At 45.7% G+C, this 27,108-nt stretch overlaps 1 protein-coding gene across 1 annotated transcript in view; it reads right to left on the reverse strand.

The window, feature by feature from the left end:
* Positions 1-1,440: 1,440 nt before the first annotated feature.
* Positions 1,441-27,108, reverse strand: part of LOC115117947 (plexin-B2-like) — a 185,743-nt gene continuing 160,075 nt past the window's right edge. The window contains exons 25-38 of the mRNA XM_065021375.1: positions 24,985-25,085; positions 21,110-21,339; positions 20,737-20,918; positions 19,130-19,196; positions 18,117-18,263; positions 15,286-15,442; positions 14,272-14,372; positions 11,980-12,064; positions 11,556-11,707; positions 8,740-8,900; positions 5,741-5,953; positions 5,452-5,527; positions 5,269-5,343; positions 1,441-3,816 (exon numbers count right to left, since the gene is read on the reverse strand). Coding sequence (XP_064877447.1) covers positions 3,712-3,816; positions 5,269-5,343; positions 5,452-5,527; positions 5,741-5,953; positions 8,740-8,900; positions 11,556-11,707; positions 11,980-12,064; positions 14,272-14,372; positions 15,286-15,442; positions 18,117-18,263; positions 19,130-19,196; positions 20,737-20,918; positions 21,110-21,339; positions 24,985-25,085 — 1,852 coding nt within the window. The 3' untranslated portion in view covers positions 1,441-3,711. The remainder of the gene's footprint in view (positions 3,817-5,268; positions 5,344-5,451; positions 5,528-5,740; positions 5,954-8,739; positions 8,901-11,555; positions 11,708-11,979; positions 12,065-14,271; positions 14,373-15,285; positions 15,443-18,116; positions 18,264-19,129; positions 19,197-20,736; positions 20,919-21,109; positions 21,340-24,984; positions 25,086-27,108) is intronic.

Consider the following 27,108-nt stretch of genomic DNA (forward strand, 5'->3'; position numbering starts at 1 on the left):
ATTCATCCAAGTATCTGAGTTAGGTGCTAAATCATATCCCATATTAGGATTAGTCCTCATTCATCCAAGTGTCTGAGTTAGGTGCTAAGTCATATCCCATATTAGGATTAGTCCTCATTCATCCAAGTATCTGAGTTAGGTGCTAAGTCATATCCCATATTAGGATTAGTCCTCATTCATCCAAGTGTCTGAGTTAGGTGCTAAGTCATATCCCATATTAGGATTAGTCCTCATTCAACCAAGTATCTGAGTTAGGTGCTAAATCATATCCCATATTAGGATTAGTCCTCATTCAACCAAGTATCTGAGTTAGGTGCTAAATCATATCCCATATTAGGATTAGTCCTCATTCAACCAAGTATCTGAGTTAGGTGCTAAGTCATATCCCATATTAGGATTAGTCCTCATTCAACCAAGTATCTGAGTTAGGTGCTAAATCATATCCCATATTAGGATTAGTCCTCATTCAACCAAGTATCTGAGTTAGGTGCTAAATCATATCCCATATTAGGATTAGTCCTCATTCAACCAAGTATCTGAGTTAGGTGCCAAGTCATATTCCATATTAGGATTAGTCCTCATTCATCCAAGTATCTGAGTTAGGTGCTAAGTCATATTCCATATTAGGATTAGTCCTCATTCAACCAAGTATCTGAGTTAGGTGCTAAGTCATATCCCATATTAGGATTAGTCCTCATTCATCCAAGTATCTGAGTTAGGTGCTAAGTCATATTCCATATTAGGATTAGTCCTCATTCATCCAAGTATCTGAGTTAGGTGCTAAGTCATATCCCATATTAGGATTGGTCCTCATTCACCCATAAAGCTGGCAGTTAGGTGCTAAGTCATATTCCATATTAGGATTAGTCCTCATTCATCCAAGTATCTGAGTTAGGTGCTAAGTCATATCCCATATTAGGATTGGTCCTCATTCACCCATAAAGCTGGCAAGCAAGGAGAACCCAGCATCCTCAGATGAACTGAGACTAATCCTGTAGTTGAGGAAAGACTATTGCCTTTATTTCAATTTTGGGGACACATGAATATTTATCAGATGCTTGACAAAGACATAACCCCATTTGACCCTATAGCTGTGGTGAACACATCATGTACCATAGAGACATTCTATTCATCTAATGCTTCAGCATGAACTCAGACACACTGTACCATAGGACATTCTATTCATCTACCCCCTAAGCTTCATGACAACACAGCAACCATTTATAGTGCACATAGAGACTATTCTATTCATCTTGGATGCCCCCTAAAGACATTCAGGTCAATATGAGGATACACATGCTGCATCACATCATGTACCATAGAGACATTCTATTCATCTACCCCCTATAGCTTCAGCATGACAACACAGCAACACATGTACCATAGAGACATTCTATTCATCTACCCCCTATAGCTTCAGCATGACAACACAGCAACACATTGGTTTAGTATTAAAATATATTTGAGGAGTGATTCAAAATGAAACAGTTGCATAGCAGAAGAAACAAACGAGCTGATGACGACGTGAAAACTATTCGGCAAATGATTTAAGGATGATGTTGGAAATCCATCGTCATGGTTTCAGAAGAATTGACAGTTGTGACAGGGATCACTAGAGAAAAGGCAGTACCTGTGCTGTAGACAACCTCCACAAGTCATGGTGGTTCACAGCTCAATGATTTACACAAGTACCATTCAATTATATACATAAGTAATGATCATTTTAGCATTTCTCTTTTCCATATCTAGTCTCATGTTTCACACACAGGCAATGGTCTACAACGACAATAAGAGCCATTTTGAAATAAACGGTTTTAAAAAATGATACAGAAAAACAATTATGGCATAAAACATACCAGCAAACATTCTATACTATCAGCATTGAGCTAAAGTGGTTACTATTTCAGATAAACAGAGCCCTGATTCATCTATCCACATAGTACTATTTCAGATAAACAGAGCCCTGATTCATCTATCCACATAGTACTATTTCAGATAAACAGAGCCCTGATTCATCTATCCACATAGTACTATTTCAGATAAACAGAGCCCTGATTCATCTATCCACATAGTACTATTTCAGATAAACAGAGCCCTGATTCATCTATCCACATAGTACTATTTCAGATAAACAGAGCCCTGATTCATCTATCCACATAGTACTATTTCAGATAAACAGAGCCCTGATTCATCTATCCACATAGTACTATTTCAGATAAACAGAGCCCTGATTCATCTATCCACATAGTACTATTTCAGATAAACAGAGCCCTGATTCATCTATCCACATAGTACTATTTCAGATAAACAGAGCCCTGATTCATCTATCCACATAGTACTATTTCAGATAAACAGAGCCCTGATTCATCTATCCACATAGTACTATTTCAGATAAACAGAGCCCTGATTCATCTATCCACATAGTACTATTTCAGATAAACAGAGCCCTGATTCATCTATCCACATAGTACTATTTCAGATAAACAGAGCCCTGATTCATCTATCCACATACGTACTATTTCAGATAAACAGAGCCCTGATTCATCTATCCACATAGTACTATTTCAGATAAACAGAGCCCTGATTCATCTATCCACATACGTACTATTTCTGGACCCAAGATGGAAAAATGAAGAGAAATTTATTTATTGTATAAAATGAGAAGATGTTCAACCTCAGCTCTACTGTGTATTGGCACATAGTCAAGCCAAAACCCAACGTGTGTGAAAGCTCTAACTATGTCCACCAGTTAGTTTCAGTGAGACGTTGATATCAATGGTACAGTATGAATGTGCTTCATCTTTTAGTCCGCTTGGCTTGTTTTACTACCGTATAGGGGAGAGCTGACCCTGAATAGGGACGCAGTCATCATGTGAAGTGGTTCAAGGCTGCACCCTATTCCCTGCATAATGCACTACACTGAGAACCCACATCAAAAATATATCAGCGACAAATACAAATCATGACAAAAACAAAGTGATTAACCAGTCATAACTAGCCAATGGCAATGCAGATTACACAGTAAGCAAACAAACGATTAAACACAGGATATGACATCATGGAACACCCTGCTTCTTCGCTTCTAGAAACTTTTTAAAAACACAAATTAACAAACTTAGTTGTGCCCATCCATCCTTTTAAAAAATAATTTCATCTTGGTATGTAAAGCGTCTTTTGCATAAAGCCTGTGCCATAAAAATATATTTACATACAACACCACTCTCCTAACTCGGGTCTACTCTGGAGCACATTAAACATCTGATTCTCTGTGCAAGCTGTAAGTCATCAACACCAGGTTGTATATCATGGGACTGACAGGTATAGTTGCTATGGTTGGTCAGTGGTGGTGTACCGTATATCCTCTGTAGGCTGGGTTTACAGTCTGCTAGCTCACTCAGAGACTATACTGAAGTACCTTGCTCTTTCAGTCTATAGGATCCATAGAGTCAGAGAGAGAGAGAGAGAGAGGGAGACTGATGATTAGGGATCACCCTGTCCAACTTTGGCCCAGTAGCTCTGCTCCTTTACAAGTATTTTGGCCAAAACGCAATAGTTTCCCACAGCTTCTCATGTCTCTAGGGGGAAGAGATATGTGTAGCTCTTCATGGTTGATACTGTAATAGTCTGAAGTCTGTCTCAGTCTCCGGTCCCCCTCATCTTGGTCTACAGAGTGGTCCCATAGCCCCTCCCCCTTTCTCTAGGGGTCAGAGGTTAAAGGTCGGTGACTTTGTTCTCGAGGGCGGCGGCTATCTGCTGCAGCCGCAGGGTCAGCTGTTTACTCTGGGCGGCTGGGTCCTCATCTAAAGACTGGATGATCTGGAGGGAGGGAGGGAGGGAGGGAGGGAGGGAGGGAGAGAGGGGAAAAATGAGAGAGGACACAAGAGACACTAGTAAACAGATTTTCCTGAGACAGCAAGTGACATTAATTTGTCTAATTTCCTACAGGATGTAGTCAACCAAAGAGGATAGGGCCTTCAAACCACCAAACAAGGAAGTGAGTCCTAAGGTTCTTAACCAAGTAGATAGGGCCTTCAAACCACCAAACAAGGAAGTGAGTCCTAAGGTTCTTAACCAAGTGGATAGGGCCTTAAAACCACCAAACAAGGAAGTGAGTCCTAAGGTTCTTAACCAAGTGGATAGGGCCTTCAAACCACCAGACAAGGAAGTGAGTCCTAAGGTTCTTAACCAAGAGGATAGGGCCTTCAAACCACCAGACAAGGAAGTGAGTCCTAAGGTTCTTAACCAAGAGGATAGGGCCTTCAAACCACCAAACAAGGAAGTGAGTCCTAAGGTTCTTAACCAAGTGGATAGGGCCTTCAAACCACCAGACAAGGAAGTGAGTCCTAAGGTTTTTAACCAAGAGGATAGGGCCTTCAAACCACCAGACAAGGAAGTGAGTCCTAAGGTTCATAACCAAGAGGATAGGGCCTTCAAACCACCAAACAAGGAAGTGAGTCCTAAGGTTTTTAACCAAGAGGATAGGGCCTTCAAACCACCAGACAAGGAAGTGAGTCCTAAGGTTCATAACCAAGAGGATAGGGCCTTCAAACCACCAAACAAGGAAGTGAGTCCTAAGGTTCTTAACCAAGTGGATAGGGCCTTCAAACCACCAGACAAGGAAGTGAGTCCTAAGGTTTTTAACCAAGAGGATAGGGCCTTCAAACCACCAGACAAGGAAGTGAGTCCTAAGGTTCATAACCAAGAGGATAGGGCCTTCAAACCACCAAACAAGGAAGTGAGTCCTAAGGTTTTTAACCAAGAGGATAGGGCCTTCAAACCACCAGACAAGGAAGTGAGTCCTAAGGTTCATAACCAAGTAGATAGGGCCTTCAAACCACCAAACAAGGAAGTGAGCCCTAAGGTTCATAACCAAGTAGATAGGGCCTTCAAACCACCAGACAAGGAAGTGAGTCCTAAGGTTCATAACCAAGAGGATAGGGCCTTCAAACCACCAAACAAGGAAGTGAGTCCTAAGGTTCTTAACCAAGTGGATAGGGCCTTCAAACCACCAGACAAGGAAGTGAGTCCTAAGGTTTTTAACCAAGAGGATAGGGCCTTCAAACCACCAGACAAGGAAGTGAGTCCTAAGGTTCATAACCAAGAGGATAGGGCCTTCAAACCACCAAACAAGGAAGTGAGTCCTAAGGTTTTTAACCAAGAGGATAGGGCCTTCAAACCACCAGACAAGGAAGTGAGTCCTAAGGTTCATAACCAAGAGGATAGGGCCTTCAAACCACCAGATGAGGAAGTGAGTCGTAAGGTTTTTACCCCGTCATAGTATTTGCTGGCATACTGGTAGAGCTGGTGCAAGGCTGCCTGGGTATTCAGCGTGTCTGTGTGTTCCTGGAGAGCACAAAGAAGAAAGGATGAATCTTATTGTTGTATTCTGATGATGCAATAGAAGACATCCCACACACAAGCACAAACAGATGTGAGGTCACGTGTACGTACCCTGGAAACCTCAGCCAGGTGTGTGTTCATGTCCTGGTCACTGACTGGGACCATCTGCTTGATTCCCTTGTAGTAACTGAGGAGAGACAGAATGATAGAGAGATGAGATGTCTGATTGGCTGCCAGGTCCTACCAACCTATCCCCTGTGTTGTTTCTGATGCACGAGAAGAGAGTACTTCTGGTGTGTTCTGACTGCAACCTATTCTCTATATCGGCCAAGAGTACTGCAGTATCGGCTCATTTGATGGGCAGTCAATCATGAAAAGGGATGAATATGAGAGAACTCACTCGTCCACCATCTTCTTATAGGTGGAGATCTCCTTTGCATAGAGCAGCTTGTTGCTGGGAGATTCCCGGCTCAGTTTGTGTTCCGTCTTGGTGCAGGCGTCCATGAAGGTCTGAGCGATGACGGACAGCGACGCGTCCACCACCTCCGTCACGTGCACGTCAAAGATGAAGTGAGGGTTCTTCAGGATGTTCACCCAGAAACGCATGGGCAGGCTGGGGATAGAGAACACACACATTAGCATACACACCAACACACACCGCACCGCGCAGAGCAACCCAGCATGAGAGCAAGGTGCAACAGTCGCAGGCTATCCAAACTAAAAGCCAACTCCTTCCCATCTAATTTAACAAGATAACAGATCCCTTTTCCTTCTGCCTCACAGACAAGCTGAGTCACTCAAACCCAGACATCTGAACTCAACCCAGGAAAGCACAAACTAAACAGGTGTATGGCTGAATGAAGCCTAATAAAGCAGCCTCAGTCCAAAAATAAATCCTGTTCCAGTGTGATGCTCCTCCTCTGAGAAGGACTAGAAGTGCTGTGTTATTAAAACGCTGACTGGGGGAGCCTGCAGGGGTAATCTGATCTCCATCTACCTCTGAATCAGCCTTGGTCCAGTGAATTCCTAATGACTCTACGGTCTGTCTGTGTGTGTGTGTGTGTGTGTGTGTGTGTGTGTGTGTGTGTGAGAGCGAGAGTGTGTGTGAGTGTCTTATCCTCCAGGTCACCTCGGGGTACACCGAGCTACAGCCTCTTTAAGAATTTATATTTGTTGGCTGGATGCTCACTCTCCCGCTCAAGGTCTTACGTTCTCTCCCTCTATCTGTCTCTTTCCTCTCCGTCCCCTCTAGCCAGCTCAGCTTCACACCTGCTCTAACCCCTACAAACCTCTTCTTGACTGGAGAACAGGCCTGGGGAACATTATCCAGGATACTGGGGGAGAATTAACAAGCCTTTTTAGCTGAATCACATTCACTGAAAGCCCTCATTTAATTGGCTTGCTGATGTCCCCTCTTGCTGATATGCAGGAGAGGGGTGGGAGAGAGAGAAAGGGAGAGGGAGGGAGAGAGAGAAAGAGGGTTAGTAAGTGTGTGAAACAGGAGAGAGACATCTAGGAAGGGACTGAGAATGGAGAGAGGAGAGAAACAGGGGAAGAGTAAGTGAGTGAAAGAAGAGACGATGGATAGTGAGAGAGATGTCTCCAGAGTCTAATGAATTCAGTCTTTCATCTCCTCATCCTGACTAGAGATCTTACTCTGCCACTCATCCCCACCTGTCAATCCAATACGCATCACAAGCACTATCTATATTTAATAGTTCCCATCAACAGGAGTTCACTAATTCACTCGGATAACTTTCAGGGGTTTCAGGGGAGTTAGGACAGTCAGACCCTAGGACTACAACACGGTAAGGAGGAGTCAGACCCTAGGACTACAACACGGCAAGGAGGAGTCAGACCCTAGGACTACAACACGGCAAGGAGGAGTCAGACCCTAGGACTACAACACGGTGAGGAGGAGTCAGACCCTAGGACTACAACACGGTGAGGAGGAGTCAGACCCTAGGACTACAACACGATGAGGAGGAGTCAGACCCTAGGACTACAACACGGTGAGGAGGAGTCAGACCCTAGGACTACAACACGATGAGGAGGAGTCAGACCCTAGGACTACAACACGATGAGGACAGTCAGACCCTAGGACTACAACACGGTGAGGAGGAGTCAGACCCTAGGACTACAACACAGTAAGGAGGAGTCAGACCCTAGGACTACAACACGATGAGGACAGTCAGACCCTAGGACTACAACACGATGAGGACAGTCAGACCCTAGGACTACAACACGGTGAGGAGGAGTCAGACCCTAGGACTACAACACGGTAAGGAGGAGTCAGACCCTAGGACTACAACACAATGAGGAGGAGTCAGACCCTAGGACTACAACACGATGAGGAGGAGTCAGACCCTAGGACTACAACACGATGAGGAGGAGTCAGACCCTAGGACTACAACACGGTAAGGAGGAGTCAGACCCTAGGACTACAACACAATGAGGAGGAGTCAGACCCTAGGACTACAACACGGTGAGGAGGAGTCAGACCCTAGGACTACAACACGGCAAGGAGGAGTCAGACCCTAGGACTACAACACGGTAAGGAGGAGTCAGACCGTAGGACTACAACACGGCAAGGAATCAGACCCTAGGACTACAACACGATGAGGAGTCAGACCCTAGGACTACAACACGATGAGGAGGAGTCAGACCCTAGGACTACAACACGATGAGGACAGTCAGACCCTAGGACTACAACACGATGAGGAGGAGTCAGACCCTAGGACTACAACACGATGAGGAGGAGTCAGACCCTAGGACTACAACACGGTGAGGAGGAGTCAGACCCTAGGACTACAACACGGTGAGGAGGAGTCAGACCCTAGGACTACAACACGGTGAGGAGGAGTCAGACCCTAGGACTACAACACAGTAAGGAGGAGTCAGACCCTAGGACTACAACACGGTGAGGAGGAGTCAGACCCTAGGACTACAACACGGTGAGGAGGAGTCAGACCCTAGGACTACAACACGGTGAGGAGGAGTCAGACCCTAGGACTACAACACGGTAAGGAGGAGTCAGACCCTAGGACTACAACACGGTGAGGAGGAGTCAGACCCTAGGACTACAACACGGTGAGGAGGAGTCAGACCCTAGGACTACAACACAGTGAGGAGGAGTCAGACCCTAGGACTACAACACGGTGAGGAGGAGTCAGACCCTAGGACTACAACACAGTAAGGAGGAGTCAGACCCTAGGACTACAACACGGTAAGAAGCAGTCAAGTGTAGAAGAAGGTTGGAGGTACTGAACTATTGTGTGTATACAGTGTGCATATCTGTGGGTGTGGTTACGTGCATGCATGTGTGTGTGCGCGTGTGTACAGTGTTCATATGCGTGTGTGTTTTTGTGTCAGTGTGTGTGTGTGTGTGTGTGTGTGTACCTGTTGGTCTTCCAGATATGGACGGTCTCCTCCTCAACGTTGTCGTGTTTCAGAGCCTGCTCATCCAGGAAGTCAAAGAAGTATTTAACAGCAGGAGGAACCACCGCTCCAGAACACAACACACTGCGGAAGAAATCATCCACAAACTGCTGCAGAGTACCCTGCAACACACCGAGGACACACACACATTAGGACATATCCAGAGCGACTTCATCTTAAGATAGCTAGGTGGGACAACCACATATCATATTAGGTAGTCAGTATCTGACAGACACGGATAAAAAAATCAGCTCACATTACGTACACCAACATACACTTACACCCACCCAATCAGTGTGTCTCCTGTCCACCCACCCAATCAGTGTGTCTCCTGTCCACCCACTCAATCAGTGTGTCTCCTGTCCACCCACCCAATCAGTGTGTCTCCTGTCCACCCACCCAATCAGTGTGTCTCCTGTCCACCCACCCAATCAGTGTGTCTCCTGTCCACCCACCCAATCAGTGTGTCTCCTGTCCACCCACCCAATCAGTGTGTCTCCTGTCCACCCACCCAATCAGTGTGTCTCCTGTCCACCCACTCAATCAGTGTGTCTCCTGTCCACCCACCCAATCAGTGTGTCTCCTGTCCACCCTGTCCACCCACCCAATCAGTGTGTCTCCTGTCCACCCACCCAATCAGTGTGTCTCCTGTCCACCCACCCAATCAGTGTGTCTCCTGTCCACCCACCCAATCAGTGTGTCTCCTGTCCACCCACCCAATCAGTGTGTCTCCTGTCCACCCACCCAATCAGTGTGTCTCCTGTCCACCCACCCAATCAGTGTGTCTCCTGTCCACCCACCCAATCAGTGTGTCTCCTGTCCACCCACCCAATCAGTGTGTCTCCTGTCCACCCACCCAATCAGTGTGTCTCCTGTCCACCCACCCAATCAGTGTGTCTCCTGTCCACCCACTCAATCAGTGTGTCTCCTGTCCACCCACCCAATCAGTGTGTCTCCTGTCCACCCACCCAATCAGTGTGTCTCCTGTCCACCCACCCAATCAGTGTGTCTCCTGTCCACCCACCCAATCAGTGTGTCTCCTGTCTCCTGTCCACCCACCCAATCAGTGTGTCTCCTGTCCACCCACCCAATCAGTGTGTCTCCTGTCCACCCACCCAATCAGTGTGTCTCCTGTCCACCCACCCAATCAGTGTGTCTCCTGTCCACCCACCCAATCAGTGTGTCTCCTGTCCACCCACCCAATCAGTGTGTCTCCTGTCCACCCACCCAATCAGTGTGTCTCCTGTCTCCTGTCCACCCACTCAATCAGTGTGTCTCCTGTCCACCCACCCAATCAGTGTGTCTCCTGTCCACCCACCCAATCAGTGTGTCTCCTGTCCACCCACCCAATCAGTGTGTCTCCTGTCCACCCACCCAATCAGTGTGTCTCCTGTCTCCTGTCCACCCACTCAATCAGTGTGTCTCCTGTCCACCCACCCAATCAGTGTATCTCCTGTCCACCCACCCAATCAGTGTGTCTCCTGTCCACCCACCCAATCAGTGTGTCTCCTGTCCACCCACCCAATCAGTGTGTCTCCTGTCCACCCACCCAATCAGTGTGTCTCCTGTCCACCCACCCAATCAGTGTGTCTCCTGTCTCCTGTCCACCCACTCAATCAGTGTGTCTCCTGTCCACCCACCCAATCAGTGTATCTCCTGTCCACCCACCCAATCAGTGTGTCTCCTGTCCACCCACCCAATCAGTGTGTCTCCTGTCCACCCACCCAATCAGTGCGTCTCCTGTCCACCCACCCAATCAGTGTGTCTCCTGTCCACCCACCCAATCAGTGTGTCTCCTGTCCACCCACTCAATCAGTGTGTCTCCTGTCCACCCACCCAATCAGTGTGTCTCCTGTCCACCCACCCAATCAGTGTGTCTCCTGTCCACCCACCCAATCAGTGTGTCTCCTGTCCACCCACCCAATCAGTGTGTCTCCTGTCCACCCACCCAATCAGTGTGTCGCCTGTCCACCCACCCAATCAGTGTGTCTCCTGTCCACCCACCCAATCAGTGTGTCTCCTGTCCACCCACCCAATCAGTGTGTCTCCTGTCCACCCACCCAATCAGTGTGTCTCCTGTCCACCCACCCAATCAGTGTGTCTCCTGTCCACCCACCCAATCAGTGTGTCGCCTGTCCACCCACCCAATCAGTGTGTCTCCTGTCCACCCACCCAATCAGTGTGTCTCCTGTCCACCCACCCAATCAGTGTGTCTCCTGTCCACCCACCCAATCAGTGTGTCTCCTGTCCACCCACCCAATCAGTGCTACATCTTCTACATGTTCCGGGTCAAATCAGTAATGTAGGAGTAATTCTGCACTGTGCTAAAGGTGTTATAACCCTATTATAACTGCTATATGTAGTACTATAACTGTTAGTAGTGCTATAACTGTTAGTAGTGCTATAACTGCTGTTAGTAGTGCTATAACTGCTGTAGTAGTGCTATAACTGCTGTAGGTAGTGCTATAACTGCTGTAGGTAGTGCTATAACTGCTGTAGGTAGTGCTATAACTGCTGTAGGTAGTGCTATAACTGCTGTAGGTAGTGCTATAACTGCTGTAGGTAGTGCTATAACTGCTGTAGGTAGTGCTATAACTGCTGTAGGTAGTGCTATAACTGCTGTAGGTAGTGCTATAACTGCTGTAGGTAGTGCTATAACTGCTGTAGGTAGTGCTATAACTGCTGTAGGTAGTGCTATAACTGCTGTAGGTAGTGCTATAACTGCTCTACGTAGTGCTATAACTGCGGTAGGTAGTGTAGTTATCAGACTGACTTACCTTGACAGAGAGCAGTCGTGTCAGGTAGATCTCAGCGATGGCTTTAGTCGTGGCCTTGGCCTTCAAACTTCCTCTCTTAGATTTGACCTCATCCAGCTCGTCTGCTGGCCGCACCAGGTGGAACACCTTGTCATCTTCCAACAGGGCGTTTTCTACAGGGACACCAGGGACATGTTCAGTGGGCATCAAACGGAAGACAACAGACTCAAACAGGGTTGGACAACCGAGACTCTTTTTTGTTTCCTCATGCAAAATGGTTGTCCATAATGAACACGACCCAAAGTTGAGAAGTTTTTCCAAGATGCTGATCTCAGGTCAGTAGCGCATTACCCACCCTGATAGTTAAGGTTAGGAGGACACGCAGGCTGATCCTAGATCTGTGCCTAGGGATAACATACTGAGGATATAATGAAATCGGACTCACTTTCTTCATGGCTATCCTGGTTCTGGTGGAACTGGCGATGGGTGTGAAGCACTCTGGACAGCACCAGCGTGGCATTGTCTCTCACCTGAAACACACAGTACCACATATAGTTAACACAGTACCACATATAGTTAACACAGTACCGTACCACATATAGTTAACACAGTACCACATATAGTTAACACAGTACCACATATAGTTAACACAGTACCGTACCACATATAGTTAACACAGTACAGTTAACACAGTACATATAGTTAACACAGTATAGTTAACACAGTACCACATATAGTTAACACAGTACCGTACCACATATAGTTAACACAGTACCACATATAGTTAACACAGTACCGTACCACATATAGTTAACACAGTACCACATATAGTTAACACAGTACCACATATAGTTAACACAGTACCACATATAGTTAACACAGTACCACATATAGTTAACACAGTACCACATATAGTTAACACAGTACCACATATAGTTAACACAGTACCGTACCACATATAGTTAACACAGTACCACATATAGTTAACACAGTACCACATATAGTTAACACAGTACCGTACCACATATAGTTAACACAGTACCACATATAGTTAACACAGTACCGTACCACATATAGTTAACACAGTACCACATATAGTTAACACAGTACCACATATAGTTAACACAGTACCACATATAGTTAACACAGTTACATATAGTTAACACAGTACACAGTTACCAGTACCATTAACACAGTACCACATAGTTAACACAGTACCACATATAGTTAACATCAGTACCACATATAGTTAACACAGTACCTATAGTTAACTACATATAGTTAACACAGTACCACATATAGTTAACACAGTACCACATATAGTTAACACAGTACCACATATAGTTAACACAGTACCACATATAGTTAACACAGTACCGTACCACATATAGTTAACACAGTACCACATATAGTTAACACAGTACCGTACCACATATAGTTAACACAGTACCACATATAGTTAACACAGTACCACATATAGTTAACACAGTACCACATATAGTTAACACAGTACCACATATAGTTAACACAGTACCACATATAGTTAACACAGTACCACATATAGTTAACACAGTACCACATATAGTTAACACAGTACCACATATAGTTAACACAGTACCACATATAGTTAACACAGTACCACATATAGTTAACACAGTACCACATATAGTTAACACAGTACCACATATAGTTAACACAGTACCGTACCACATATAAACTCAGCAAAAAATAAATAAACGTCCCATTTCACGACTCTGTCTTTCAAAGATAATTAGTAAAAATCCAAATAACTTCACAGATCTTCATTGTAAAGGGTTTAAACACTGTTTAGGCCCTTCTCCCCGATTGCTCAGTTTGACCACTGTGTTCTTGGTAACCTCTCTGAACTGGCCCTTCTCCCCCGATTGCTCAGTTTGACCACTGTGTTCTTGGTAACCTCTCTGAACTGGCCCTTCTCCCCCGATTGCTCAGTTTGACCACTGTGTTCTTGGGGACCTTCAATGCTGCATCATTTTCCCCCCTGGTACCCTTCCTCAGATCTGTGCCTCGACACAATCCTGTCTCGGAGCACTAGAGACAATTTCTTAGACCTCATGGCTTAGTTATTGCTCTGACATGCACTGTCAACAGTGGGACCTTATATAAAAAGGAGTGTGCCTTTCCAAATCATGTCTAATGAATTGAATTTACTACAGGTGGACTCCAATCAGGTTGTAGAAACATCTAAAGGATGATCAATGGAAACAGGATGCATTGGAGCTCAATTTCATTTCGAGACTCATAGCAAAGGTCTGAATACTTATGTAAATAAGGTATTAAAAAAAATATATATATATATACACAAATGTGCAAAAACGTTTTTTTAAAAACTGTTTACGCTTTGTTAGCATTGTGTGTAGATTGCTTGGGCGATTTTTTTATTTATTTTAATTATTAATTAATTAATTATTTGTTTATTATTTAAACTATTTTAGAATAAGTCAAGGGGTCTGAATACTTTCTGTATAGTTAACACAGTGCAGAAACATATAGTTTCATTAAACTGTGAAATAGCAAAACCCAACATTTCAACTGAATATCTGGCATGCTCAACTCCGAACATCTTTAGCCCAGGAACAATTCAAGGTTAATAAAGCCAGCCAGCCCTGATAGATATTCACATGAACTATACAGTAAGCTGAGAAGATATTCAGAGAGAACACGAATACAAGGCTGAAGTCCTCAGCCAGCCACTCACGTTGTAATGTGCCAGGGTGTTGAGTCTCTTCCACCTGCCCTCCTTCTGTGATGTCAGGTCCATGTCAGACAGGATCTGCCCTGTAGAACCAGGCCGCCACTCTGTGGACGGGGTGGGAAGTGACCCTTATACATTACAATATTACTGAAAGGTACAGTTGAAGTCAGAAGTTTACATACACCTTAACCAAATACATTTAAACTCAGTTTTTCACAATTCCTGACATTTAATCCGAGTAAAAATTCCTTGTCTTAGGTCAGTTAGAATCACCACTTCATTTAAGAATGTGAAATTTCAGAATAATAGTAGAGAGAATGATTTATTTCAGTTTTAATTTCTTTCATTACATTCCCAGTGGGTCAGAAGTTTACATACACTCAATCAGTATTTGGTAGCATTGCCTTTAAATTGTTTAACTTGGGTCAAACGTTTCGGGTAGCCTTCCACAAGCTTCCCACAATAAGTTGGGTGAATTTGGCCCATTCCTCCTGACAGAGCTGGTGTAACGGAGTCAGGTTTGTCGGCCTCCTTGCTCGCACACGCTTCTTCAGTTCTGCCCACACATTTTCTTTACATCCACAGGTACACCTCCAACTGACTCAAATGATGTCAATTAGCCTATCAGAAGCTTCTAACGTCATGACATAATTTTCTGGAAATTCCAAAGATGTTTAAAGGCACAGTCGACTTAGTGTATGTAAACTTCTGACCCACTGGAATTGTGATACAGTGAATTATAAGTGAAATAATCTTTCTGTAAACAATTGTTGGAAATATTAGTTGTGTCGTGCACAAAGTAGATGTCCAGACCGACTTGCCAAAACTATATTTTGTTAACAAGAAATGTGTGGAGTGGTTGAAAAACGAGTTTTAATGACTCCAACCTAAGTATGTATGTAAACGTCTGACTTCAACTGTATGTAGACTAATGTACATGCAAAAATATAAAACTCATTGTTGTTCCCCCCAACTCTTAGCACAGGATAACAGTGGTAGAACCATGTGTGTTCTCACCAAGAGCAACACTGTCCACCTTGGGTCTCTGTGAGTAGGGCAGGTTGCGGTACACCTGTTCAATGATCTTCTCCTTCACCTGAGAGATGGTGTCACAGTTTAGCACCTTCACCGGCGTCACGTCTGGTCCCTCGCCGTGCACCAGCACCTGCAGGGTCTGGTTGGACACACACAGCTGTCAATCATCTATCATCCAGAATCACACTGACCTCATGATTAGGTCACACCCATTTGTTTTGGTACATGCTAGCAACATGTTGGGTAAAGCTGTCTTAAACAGCATTCTGTAGATTCATTTGCCTTGTGTGTATTGATTATCGGACTAAAATACAGTTTATTGCCTAAATGAATGAAAAACAGCATGGGGAGAGAAGACTTGAAACATGATGTCTCTCTATCAGTTTTCCCATAAATCACTGAGCTGATTTCTCATCCAGATGATGACACGCTGTTTTCACAGAAGTCAATTACGAGAGCCAATCATATTACAGGGTATGTTACGAAACCCAATCATATTAGAGGGTCCATTATGAGAGCCAATCATATTACAGGGTCCGTTAAACCAACCTTATCAGTGGAATCTGATGGAAACATTTACCTCTAGCCCATCTCTGCTCCTTATTGAGCTCTCTCTCTCAGACGCTCGCTCGCTCGCTCAACGCTCTCTGTCTCTCAACGCTCTCTGTCTCTCAACGCTCTCTGTCTCTCAACGTCTCTCTCAACGCTCTCTGTCTCTCAACGCTCTCTGTCTCTCAACGCTCTCAGTCTCTCAACGCTCTCAGTCTCTCAACGCTCTCAGTCTCTCAACGCTCTCAGTCTCTCAACGCTCTCAGTCTCTCAACGCTCTCAGTCTCTCAACGCTCTCAGTCTCTCAACGCTCTCAGTCTCTCAACGCTCTCAGTCTCTCAACGCTCTCAGTCTCTCAACGCGCTCTCAGTCTCTCAACGCGCTCTCAGTCTCTCAACGCTCTCAGTCTCAACGCTCAACGCTCTCTCTCAACGTCTCTCTCTCAACGCTCTCAGTCTCTCAACGCTCTCAGTCTCTCAACGCTCTCTGTCTCTCTCAACGCTCTCTGTCTCTCTCAACGCTCTCTGTCTCTCTCAACGCTCTCTGTCTCTCTCAACGCTCTCTGTCTCTCTCAACGCTCTCTGTCTCTCTCAACGCTCTCTGTCTCTCTCAACGCTCTCGGTCTCTCTCAACGCTCTCGGTCTCTCTCAACGCTCTCGGTCTCTCTCAACGCTCTCGGTCTCTCTCAACGCTCTCGGTCTCTCTCAACGCTCTCGGTCTCTCTCAACGCTCTCGGTCTCTCTCAACGCTCTCTGTCTCTCAACGCTCTCGGTCTCTCAACGCTCTCGGTCTCTCAACGCTCTCGGTCTCTCAACGCTCTCGGTCTCTCAACGCTCTCGGTCTCTCAACGCTCTCGGTCTCTCAACGCTCTCGGTCTCTCAACGCTCTCGGTCTCTCAACGCTCTCGGTCTCTCAACGCTCTCGGTCTCTCAACGCTCTCGGTCTCTCAACGCTCTCGGTCTCTCAACGCTCTCGGCCTCTCAACGCTCTCGGCCTCTCAACGCTCTCGGCCTCTCAACGCTCTCAACGCTCTCGGCCTCTCAACGCTCTCGGCCTCTCAACGCTCTCGGCCTCTCAACGCTCTCGGCCTCTCAACGCTCTCGGCCTCTCAACGCTCTCGGCCTCTCAACGCTCTCGGCCTCTCAACGCTCTCGGCCTCTCAACGCTCTCGGCCTCTCAACGCTCTCGGCCTCTCAACGCTCTCGGCCTCTCAACGCTCTCGGCCTCTCAACGCTCTCGGCCTCTCAACGCTCTCTCGCCTCGGCCTCAACGCCTCGGCCTCTCAACGCTCTCGGCCTCTCAACGCTCTCGGCCTCTCAACGCCTCGGCCTCTCAACGCTCTCGGCCTCTCAACGCCTCGGCCTCTCAACGCTCAACGCCTCTCAACGCAACGCTCTCGGCCTCGGCCTCTCAACGCTCTCGGCCTCTCAACGCCTCTCAACGCCTCGGCCTCTCAACGCCTCGGCCTCTCAACGCTCTCGGCCTCTCAACGCCTCGGCCTCTCAACGCTCTCGGCCTCTCAACGCTCTCGGCCTCTCAACGCTCTCGGCCTCTCAACGCTCTCGGCCTCTCAACGCTCTCGGTCTCTCAACGCTCTCGGCCTCTCAACGCTCTCGGCCTCTCAACGCTCTCGGCCTCTCTCTCCTCACTGAGCTCTGAGACACTCTGCTCAAAGTCAATATTCCATGTGGTGTTAGTGGACATCTACAGTCACTATGTGTCCTGGGTGAAGTACGCATCACAATAATACACAGAGTGAGATCATCCATAGAGGAGCAGGTACCAGTGTGAGTAGAGGGCATTAGGACTAGATCACAGGAGCCAGAGGAGATGGTTAGACGTGATAAGACAGCCAGTGTTCTTGTATTGAAGGCTTGTGTCGTAGAATTACAAAATCAGTAGTAGAGTGGTTATAGCTGGAGAATCCAGTTCACTCAAAATGGCTGCTGGTTCACCCAGCATGGAGTGCTGCTTTGAATAGGAATATCTCTTCTATTAATTGTAATTCTTTGAGGGTGCAGTACAGTGTGTATTAACCAGGAGGCAGTACTCCACTAGGATTCCTGTGTCATTCAGAGTGTACCTACCAGGACGCAGTACTCCACGTCGTCCACTAGGATTCCTGTGTCATTCAGAGTGTACCTACCAGGACGCAGTACTCCACGTCGTCCACTATGATCCCCGTGTCATTCAGAGTGTACCTACCAGGACGCAGTACTCCACGTCGTCCCCTAGGAGCCCCGTGTCATTCAGAGTGTACTCACCAGGATGCAGTACTCCACGTCGTCCCCTAGGAGCCCCGTGTCGTTCAGAGTGTACTTGGCCTTCTTCATCTTAGCGTCCACTGGGCCCTTCTCTACCTGGTGCTTGATGGCCTTGAACAACTTGTATAGGGGTTCGCCCGCAGAGTCCTACACACACAAAGTGAAGATGCACACACACACAGCGAGAGGGGAGTGAGCTCATCAGTTCTAATGAGACCATTCTCTCAGTGTAATTACTGAAGATACGGCTCCATGTTCACTGTCACACATGACTGATTGTTTAAAGAGCGCTTTAATCCAAAAATCAATAAGACCAAATCAATTGGAACATTTCATCTAAAACATTAGAAGAAATAGAGAGCGAGAGAGAGAGGAGCGAGAGAGAGGAGCGAGAGAGAGGAGCGAGAGAGAGAGAGGAGCGAGAGAGAGAGGAGCGAGAGAGAGAGAGGAGCGAGAGAGAGAGGAGCGAGAGAGAGAGAGGAGCGAGAGAGAGAGAGGAGCGAGAGAGAGGAGCGAGAGAGAGAGAGGAGCGAGAGAGAGAGAGGAGCGAGAGAGAGAGAGGAGCGAGAGAGAGAGGAGCGAGAGAGAGAGGAGCGAGAGAGAGAGGAGAGAGAGAGGAGCGAGAGAGAGAGAGGAGCGAGAGAGAGAGGAGCGAGAGAGAGGAGCGAGAGAGAGGAGCGAGAGAGAGAGGAGCGAGAGAGAGAGGAGCGAGAGAGAGAGAGCGAGAGAGAGGAGCGAGAGAGAGAGAGCGCGAGAGAGAGCGAGCGAGAGAGAGGAGCGAGAGAGAGAGGAGCGAGAGAGAGGAGCGAGAGAGAGGAGCGAGAGAGAGGAGCGAGAGAGAGAGAGGAGCGAGAGAGAGGAGCGAGAGAGAGAGAGGAGCGAGAGAGAGGAGCGAGAGAGAGGAGCGAGAGAGAAGAGCGAGAGAGAAGAGCGAGAGAGAAGAGCGAGAGAGAGTGAGTGAGCGAGCGAGGGGGTTTAAAAGAGCAGGTTTGAATGAACAAGGTGAGTCTCACCCTGAGGAACTGATACAGACAGATGGACATCCAGTTACACAGCATCCTCTCCACCACCGTCTCTGACCTGTACACACAGTCAACATGTTAACTACTGTCTGACCTGCACACAGTCAACATGTTTACTACTGTCTCTGACCTGCACATACAGTCAACATGTTAACTACTGTCTGACCTGTACACACAGTCAACATGTTAACTACTGTCTGACCTGTACACACAGTCAGCATGTTAACTACTGTCTGACCTGTACATACAGTCAACATGTTAACTACTGTCTGACCTGCACACAGTCAACATGTTAACTACTGTCTCTGACCTGCACACAGTCAACATGTTAACTACTGTCTCTGACCTGCACACACAGTCAACATGTTAACTACTGTCTGACCTGTACCTACAGTCAACATGTTAACTACTGTCTCTGACCTGCACACACAGTCAACATGTTAACTACTGTCTCTGACCTGCACACACAGTCAACATGTTAACTACTGTCTCTGACCTGTACACACAGTCAACATGTTTACTACTGTCTCTGACCTGTACACACAGTCAACATGTTTACTACTGTCTCTGACCTGTACACACAGTCAACATGTTAACTACTGTCTGACCTGTACACACAGTCAACATGTTAACTACTGTCTGACCTGTACACACAGTCAACATGTTAACTACTGTCTGACCTGTACACACAGTCAACATGTTAACTACTGTCTGACCTGTACACACAGTCAACATGTTAACTACTGTCTGACCTGTACACACAGTCAACATGTTAACTACTGTCTGACCTGTACACACAGTCAACATGTTAACTACTGTCTCTGACCTGTACACACAGTCAACATGTTAACTACTGTCTCTGACCTGTACACACAGTCAACATGTTAACTACTGTCTGACCTGTACACACAGTCAACATGTTAACTACTGTCTGACCTGTACACACAGTCAACATGTTAACTACTGTCTGACCTGTACACACAGTCAACATGTTAACTACTGTCTCTGACCTGTACACACAGTCAACATGTTAACTACTGTCTCTGACCTGTACACACAGTCAACATGTTAACTACTGTCTCTGACCTGTACACACAGTCAACATGTTAACTACTGTCTCTGACCTGTACACAGTCAACAGTCTCTGACCTGTACACAACATGTTAACTACTGTCTGACCTGCACACACAGTCAACATGTTAACTACTGTCTGACCTGCACACACAGTCAACATGTTAACTACTGTCTGACCTGCACACACAGTCAACATGTTAACTACTGTCTGACCTGCACACACAGTCAGCATGTTATCTACTGTCTCTGACCTGTACACACAGTCAACATGTTAACTACTGTCTGACCTGTACACACAGTCAACATGTTAACTACTGTCTCTGACCTGTACACACAGTCAACATGTTAACTACTGTCTCTGACCTGTACACACACAGTCAGCATGTTAACTACTGTCACCACCTGGGTTTACTAGGCACCATACCAAAACACTACGCAACAGAGAGATACTATCGAACCTTGTCCAATAACAAATGCCTGTTTTCATGAAGACAAGCCTGATTGGAAGGCAGGGTGTGTCTCACCTGCGCAGCATGAGTTTAGGGTTCTTGCTGTGCACGTATTCCTCCATCAGCTCCAGCAGCAGGCTTCTCATGATGTCTGTGTAGTACTCTAGTTTACCATGCAGAGCCACGGTCAGTAATGAGGCAAAGTAGACCCTGGACCTGGCGTTAAAGTCTGGACGGCCCTCCAAGGTCTTGATGAACTGAGAACACACAGAGAACGCAACAGAGAGATGGGGTTAGCAACTCAGTATAACGCTATAGAACATCTGTAGGTATAGAACGACGGCAATACTCAAACTGTATCTTGGCACAGGTACTTTAGACAGGCAGACAGAGCCAGACAGACAAGGAGAGAAACAGTCAGTCATCTCAGCTAGCTGAGTAAACCTACATTGATGAGGAAGGTCTTAGAGTTGAGCAGGTTAGAGAACTGGTTGAGGGCCTGAGCTACGATGACCTTCCGTCCCTCGGGGATGTCCAGCTTGCCAGTGATCATGACGTCGTTGTCCCCATCTTTAGAGGGCAGGAAAAAGACCCGGTCTGTGTAGGTCTTATAGTCCAGGAAGGGGATCCTGGCCTCACTCAGGTCATTGGTCTGGTCCTCCATCTCAATCATCAGGTCTGGAGGAAGACACAGAACACAACAAGACTAGCTCCTAGTAGAACCCAAACGCAACAACAAGACTAGCTCCTAGGAGAACCCAAACGCAACAACAAGACTAGCTCCTAGGAGAACCCAAACGCAACAACAAGACTAGCTCCTAGGAGAACCCAAACGCAACAACAAGACTAGCTCCTAGGAGAACCCAAACGCAACAACAAGACTAGCTCCTAGGAGAACCCAAACGCAACAACAAGACTAGCTCCTAGGAGAACCCAAACGCAACAACAAGACTAGCTCCTAGGAGAACCCAAACGCAACAACAAGACTAGCTCCTAGTAGAACCCAAACGCAACAAGACTAGCTCCTAGTAGAACCCAAACGCAACAACAAGACTAGCTCCTAAGAGAACCCAAACGCAACAAGACTAGCTCCTAGTAGAACCCGAACGCAACAAGACTAGCTCCTAAGAGAACCCGAACGCAACAAGACTAGCTCCTAGTAGAACCCAAACGCAACAACAAGAATAGCTCCTAGTAGAACCCGAACGCAACAACAAGACTAGCTCCTAGTAGAACCCAAACGCAACAAGACTAGCTCCTAGTAGAACCCGAACGCAACAACAAGACTAGCTCCTAGGAGAACCCGAACGCAACAACAAGACTAGCTCCTAGGAGAACCCGAACGCAACAACAAGACTAGCTCCTAGGAGAACCCGAACGCAACAACAAGACTAGCTCCTAGGAGAACCCGAACGCAACAACAAGACTAGCTCCTAGTAGAACCCAAACGCAACAACAAGACTAGCTCCTAAGAGAACCCGAACGCAACAACAAGACTAGCTCCTAGTAGAACCCGAACGCAACAAGACTAGCTCCTAGTAGAACCCAAACGCAACAACAAGACTAGCTCCTAGTAGAACCCGAACGCAACAACAAGACTAGCTCCTAGTAGAACCCAAACGCAACAAGACTAGCTCCTAGTAGAACCCAAACGCAACAACAAGACTAGCTCGTAAGAGAACCCAAACGCAACAAGACTAGCTCCTAGTAGAACCCGAACGCAACAACAAGACTAGCTCCTAAGAGAACCCGAACGCAACAAGACTAGCTCCTAGTAGAACCCAAACACAACAACAAGAATAGCTCCTAGTAGAACCCAAACGCAACAACAAGAATAGTTCCTAGTAGAACCCGAACGCAACAACAAGACTAGCTCCTAGTAGAACCCAAACGCAACAAGACTAGCTCCTAGTAGAACCCGAACGCAACAACAAGACTAGCTCCTAGGAGAACCCGAACGCAACAACAAGACTAGCTCCTAGTAGAACCCGAACGCAACAACAAGACTAGCTCCTAGGAGAACCCGAACGCAACAACAAGACTAGCTCCTAGTAGAACCCAAACGCAACAACAAGACTAGCTCCTAAGAGAACCCGAACGCAACAACAAGACTAGCTCCTAGAAGAACCCGAACGCAACAACAAGACTAGCTCCTAGTAGAACCCAAACGCAACAACAAGACTAGCTCCTAGTAGAACCCGAACGCAACAACAAGACTAGCTCCTAGAAGAACCCGAACGCAACAACAAGACTAGCTCCTAGAAGAACCCGAACGCAACAACAAGACTAGCTCCTAGAAGAACCCGAACGCAACAACAAGAATAGCTCCTAGTAGAACCCAAACGCAACAACAAGACTAGCTCCTAGTAGAACCCAAACGCAACAAGACTAGCTCCTAGTAGAACCCGAACGCAACAACAAGACTAGCTCCTAGAAGAACCCGAAAGCAACAACAAGACTAGCTCCTAGAAGAACCCGAACGCAACAACAAGAATAGCTCCTAGTAGAACCCAAACGCAACAACAAGACTAGCTCCTAGGAGAACCCATAACTGAACTCTAACTGACCTAAGATAGATCATTTTTACTAGGATTAAATGTCAGGAATTGTGAAAAACTGAGTTTAAATGTATTTTGCTGAGGTGTATGTAAACTTCCATCTTCAACTGTACATATTACCTCGACTAACCGGTGGTCCAGCACATTGACTCTGTACCGGTACCCCCTGTATACAGTCTCCACATTGACTCTGTACCGGTACCCCCTGTATACAGTCTCCACATTGACTCTGTACCGGTACCCCCTGTATATAGCCTCCACATTGACTCTGTACTGGTACCCCCTGTATATAGTCTCCACATTGACTCTGTACCGGTACCCCCTGTATATAGTCTCCACATTGACTCTGTACCGGTACCCCTGTATATAGTCTCCACATGGACTCTGTACCGGTACCCCCTGTATATAGTCTCCACATTGACTCTGTACCGGTACCTCCTGTATATAGTCTCCACATTGACTCTGTACCGGTACCCCCTGTATATAGTCTCCACATTGACTCTGTACTGGTACCCCCTGTATATAGTCTCCACATTGACTCTGTACCGGTAACCCCTGTATATAGTCTCCACATTGACTCTGTACTGGTACCCCCTGTATATAGTCTCCACATTGACTCTGTACCGGTACCCCCTGTATATAGTCTCCACATTGACTCTGTACCGGTACCCCCTGTATATAGTCTCCACATTGACTCTGTACTGGTACCCCCTGTATATAGTCTCCACATTGACTCTGTACTGGTACCCCCTGTATACAGTCTCCACATTGACTCTGTACTGGTACCCCCTGTATATAGTCTCCACATTGACTCTGTACCGGTACCCCCTGTATATAGTCTCCACATTGACTCTGTAGTCACTAATAACTCTACCTACATCTACATATTACCGGTACCCCCTGTATATAGTCTCGCTATTGTTATTTTACAGCTGCTCTTTAACTATTTGGTACTTTTATTTCTTATTCTTATTTTCTAAACTGCATTGTTGGTTAGGGGCTTGTAAGTAAGCATTTCACTGTAAGATCCACACCTGTTGTATTCAGCATTTCACTGTAAGGTCTACACCTGTTGTATTCAGCATTTCACTGTAAGGTCTACACCTGTTGTATTCAGCATTTCACTGTAAGGTCTACACCTGTTGTATTCAGCAGTTCACTGTAAGACCCACACCTGTTGTATTCGGCGCATGTGACTAATAACATTTGATTTGATAGTGTGTGTGGTGTGTGATAGTGTGTGTGTGTAATGTTATAGCAGTGTGTGTGGTGTGTGATAGTGTGTGTGTAATGTTATAGCAGTGTGTGTGGTATGTGATAGTGTGTGTGTAATGTTATAGCAGTGTGTGTGGTGTGTGAGTGTGTGAGTGTGTGTGTAATGTTATAGCAGTGTGTGTGGTGTGTGATATTGTGTGTGTAATGTTATAGCAGTGTGTGTGGTGTGTGATAGTGTGTGTGTAATGTTATAGCACTGTGTGTGGTGTGTAATGTTATAGCAGTGTGTATGGTGTGTGATAGTGTGTGTGTAATGTTATAGCAGTGTGTGTGGTGTGTAATGTTATAGCAGTGTGTATGGTGTATAATGTTATAGCAGTCTGTATGGTGTGTGATAGTGTGTGTGTAATGTTATAGCAGTGTGTGTAATGTTATAGCAGTGTGTGTGGTGTGTAATGTTATAGCAGTCTGTATGGTGTGTGATAGTGTGTGTGTAATACTATAGAAGTGTGTATGGTGTGTGATAGTGTGTGTGATAGTGTGAACATACCTGTGAATTCCTTCTTGCAGCGGTCTCTCACGCTCTCCTCCAGATGATCCAACTGGTGTTTGACTTTCTCATACTCTCTCTCTGCCTGCTGGCTCTTCCTCCTGTCACATAGGAACAGTCCATTAGACTACTAACACATAGGAACAGTCCATTAGACTACTAACACATAGGAACAGTCCATTAGACTACAGACATTAACACATAGGAACAGTCCATTAGACTAACACATAGGAACAGTCCATTAGACTACAGACATTAACACATAGGAACAGGCCATTATACTACAGACATTAACACATAGGAACAGTCCATCAGACTACTAACACATAGGAACAGTCCATTAGACATTAACACATAGGAACAGTCCATTAGACTACTGACATTAACACACAGGAACAGTCCATTAGAGTACAGACATTAACACATAGGAACAGTCCATTAGAGTACAGACATTAACACACAGGAACAGTCCATTAGACTACTAACACATAGGAACAGTCCATTAGACTACAGCCATTAACACATAGGAACAGTCCATTAGACTACAGACATTAACACATAGGAACAGTCCATTAGACATTAACACACAGGAACAGTCCATTAGACTACTAACACATAGGAACAGTCCATTAGACTACAGCCATTAACACATAGGAACAGTCCATTAGACTACAGACATTAACACACAGGAACAGTCCATTAGACTACTGACATTAACACACAGGAACAGGCCATTATACTACAGACATTAACACACAGGAACAGGCCATTATACTACAGACATTAACACATAGGAACAGTCCATTAGAGTACAGACATTAACACACAGGAACAGTCCATTAGACTACTGACATTAACACACAGGAACAGGCCATTATACTACAGACATTAACACAGAGGAACAGTCCATTAGACTACAGACATTAACACATAGGAACAGTCCATTAGACTACAGACATTAACACATAGGAACAGTCCATTAGACATTAACACACAGGAACAGTCCATTAGACTACTGACATTAACACACAGGAACAGGCCATTATACTACAGACATTAACACACAGGAACAGGCCATTATACTACAGACATTAACACATAGGAACAGTCCATTAGAGTACAGACATTAACACACAGGAACAGTCCATTAGACTACTGACATTAACACACAGGAACAGGCCATTATACTACAGACATTAACACAGAGGAACAGTCCATTAGACTACAGACATTAACACATAGGAACAGTCCATTAGAGTACTAACACATAGGAACAGTCCATTAGACTACAGACATTAACACATAGGAACAGTCCATTAGACTACTGACATTAACACACAGGAACAGGCCATTATACTACAGACATTAACACACAGGAACAGGCCATTATACTAGAGACATTAACACATAGGAACAGTCCATCAGACTACAGACATTAACACATAGGAACAGTCCATTAGACTACAGACATTAACACACAGGAACAGTCCATTAGACTACAGACATTAACACACAGGAACAGTCCATTAGACTACTAACACATAGGAACAGTCCATTAGACATTGACACATAGGAACAGTCCATTAGACTACAGACATTAACACACAGGAACAGTCCATTAGACTACAGACATTAACACATAGGAACAGTCCATCAGACTACTAACACATAGGAACAGTCCATCAGACTACTAACACATAGGAACAGTCCATCAGACTACAGACATTAACACATAGGAACAGTCCATTAGACTACAGACATTAACACATAGGAACAGTCCATTAGACATTAACACACAGGAACAGTCCATTAGACTACTGACATTAACACACAGGAACAGGCCATTAGACTACAGACATTAACACATAGGAACAGTCCATTAGACTACAGACATTAACACAGAGGAACAGTCCATTAGACTACAGACATTAACACACAGGAACAGGCCATTAGACTACTAACACATAGGAACAGTCCATTAGACTACAGACATTAACACATAGGAACAGTCCATTAGACTACAGACATTAACACACAGGAACAGTCCATTAGACTACAGACATTAACACATAACAGGAACAGTCCATTTAGACTACAGACATTAACACACAGGAACAGTCCATT

This window comes from Oncorhynchus nerka, linkage group LG8 (assembly GCF_034236695.1).
Source record: "Oncorhynchus nerka isolate Pitt River linkage group LG8, Oner_Uvic_2.0, whole genome shotgun sequence".
NCBI classification, from domain to species: Eukaryota; Metazoa; Chordata; class Actinopteri; order Salmoniformes; family Salmonidae; genus Oncorhynchus; species Oncorhynchus nerka.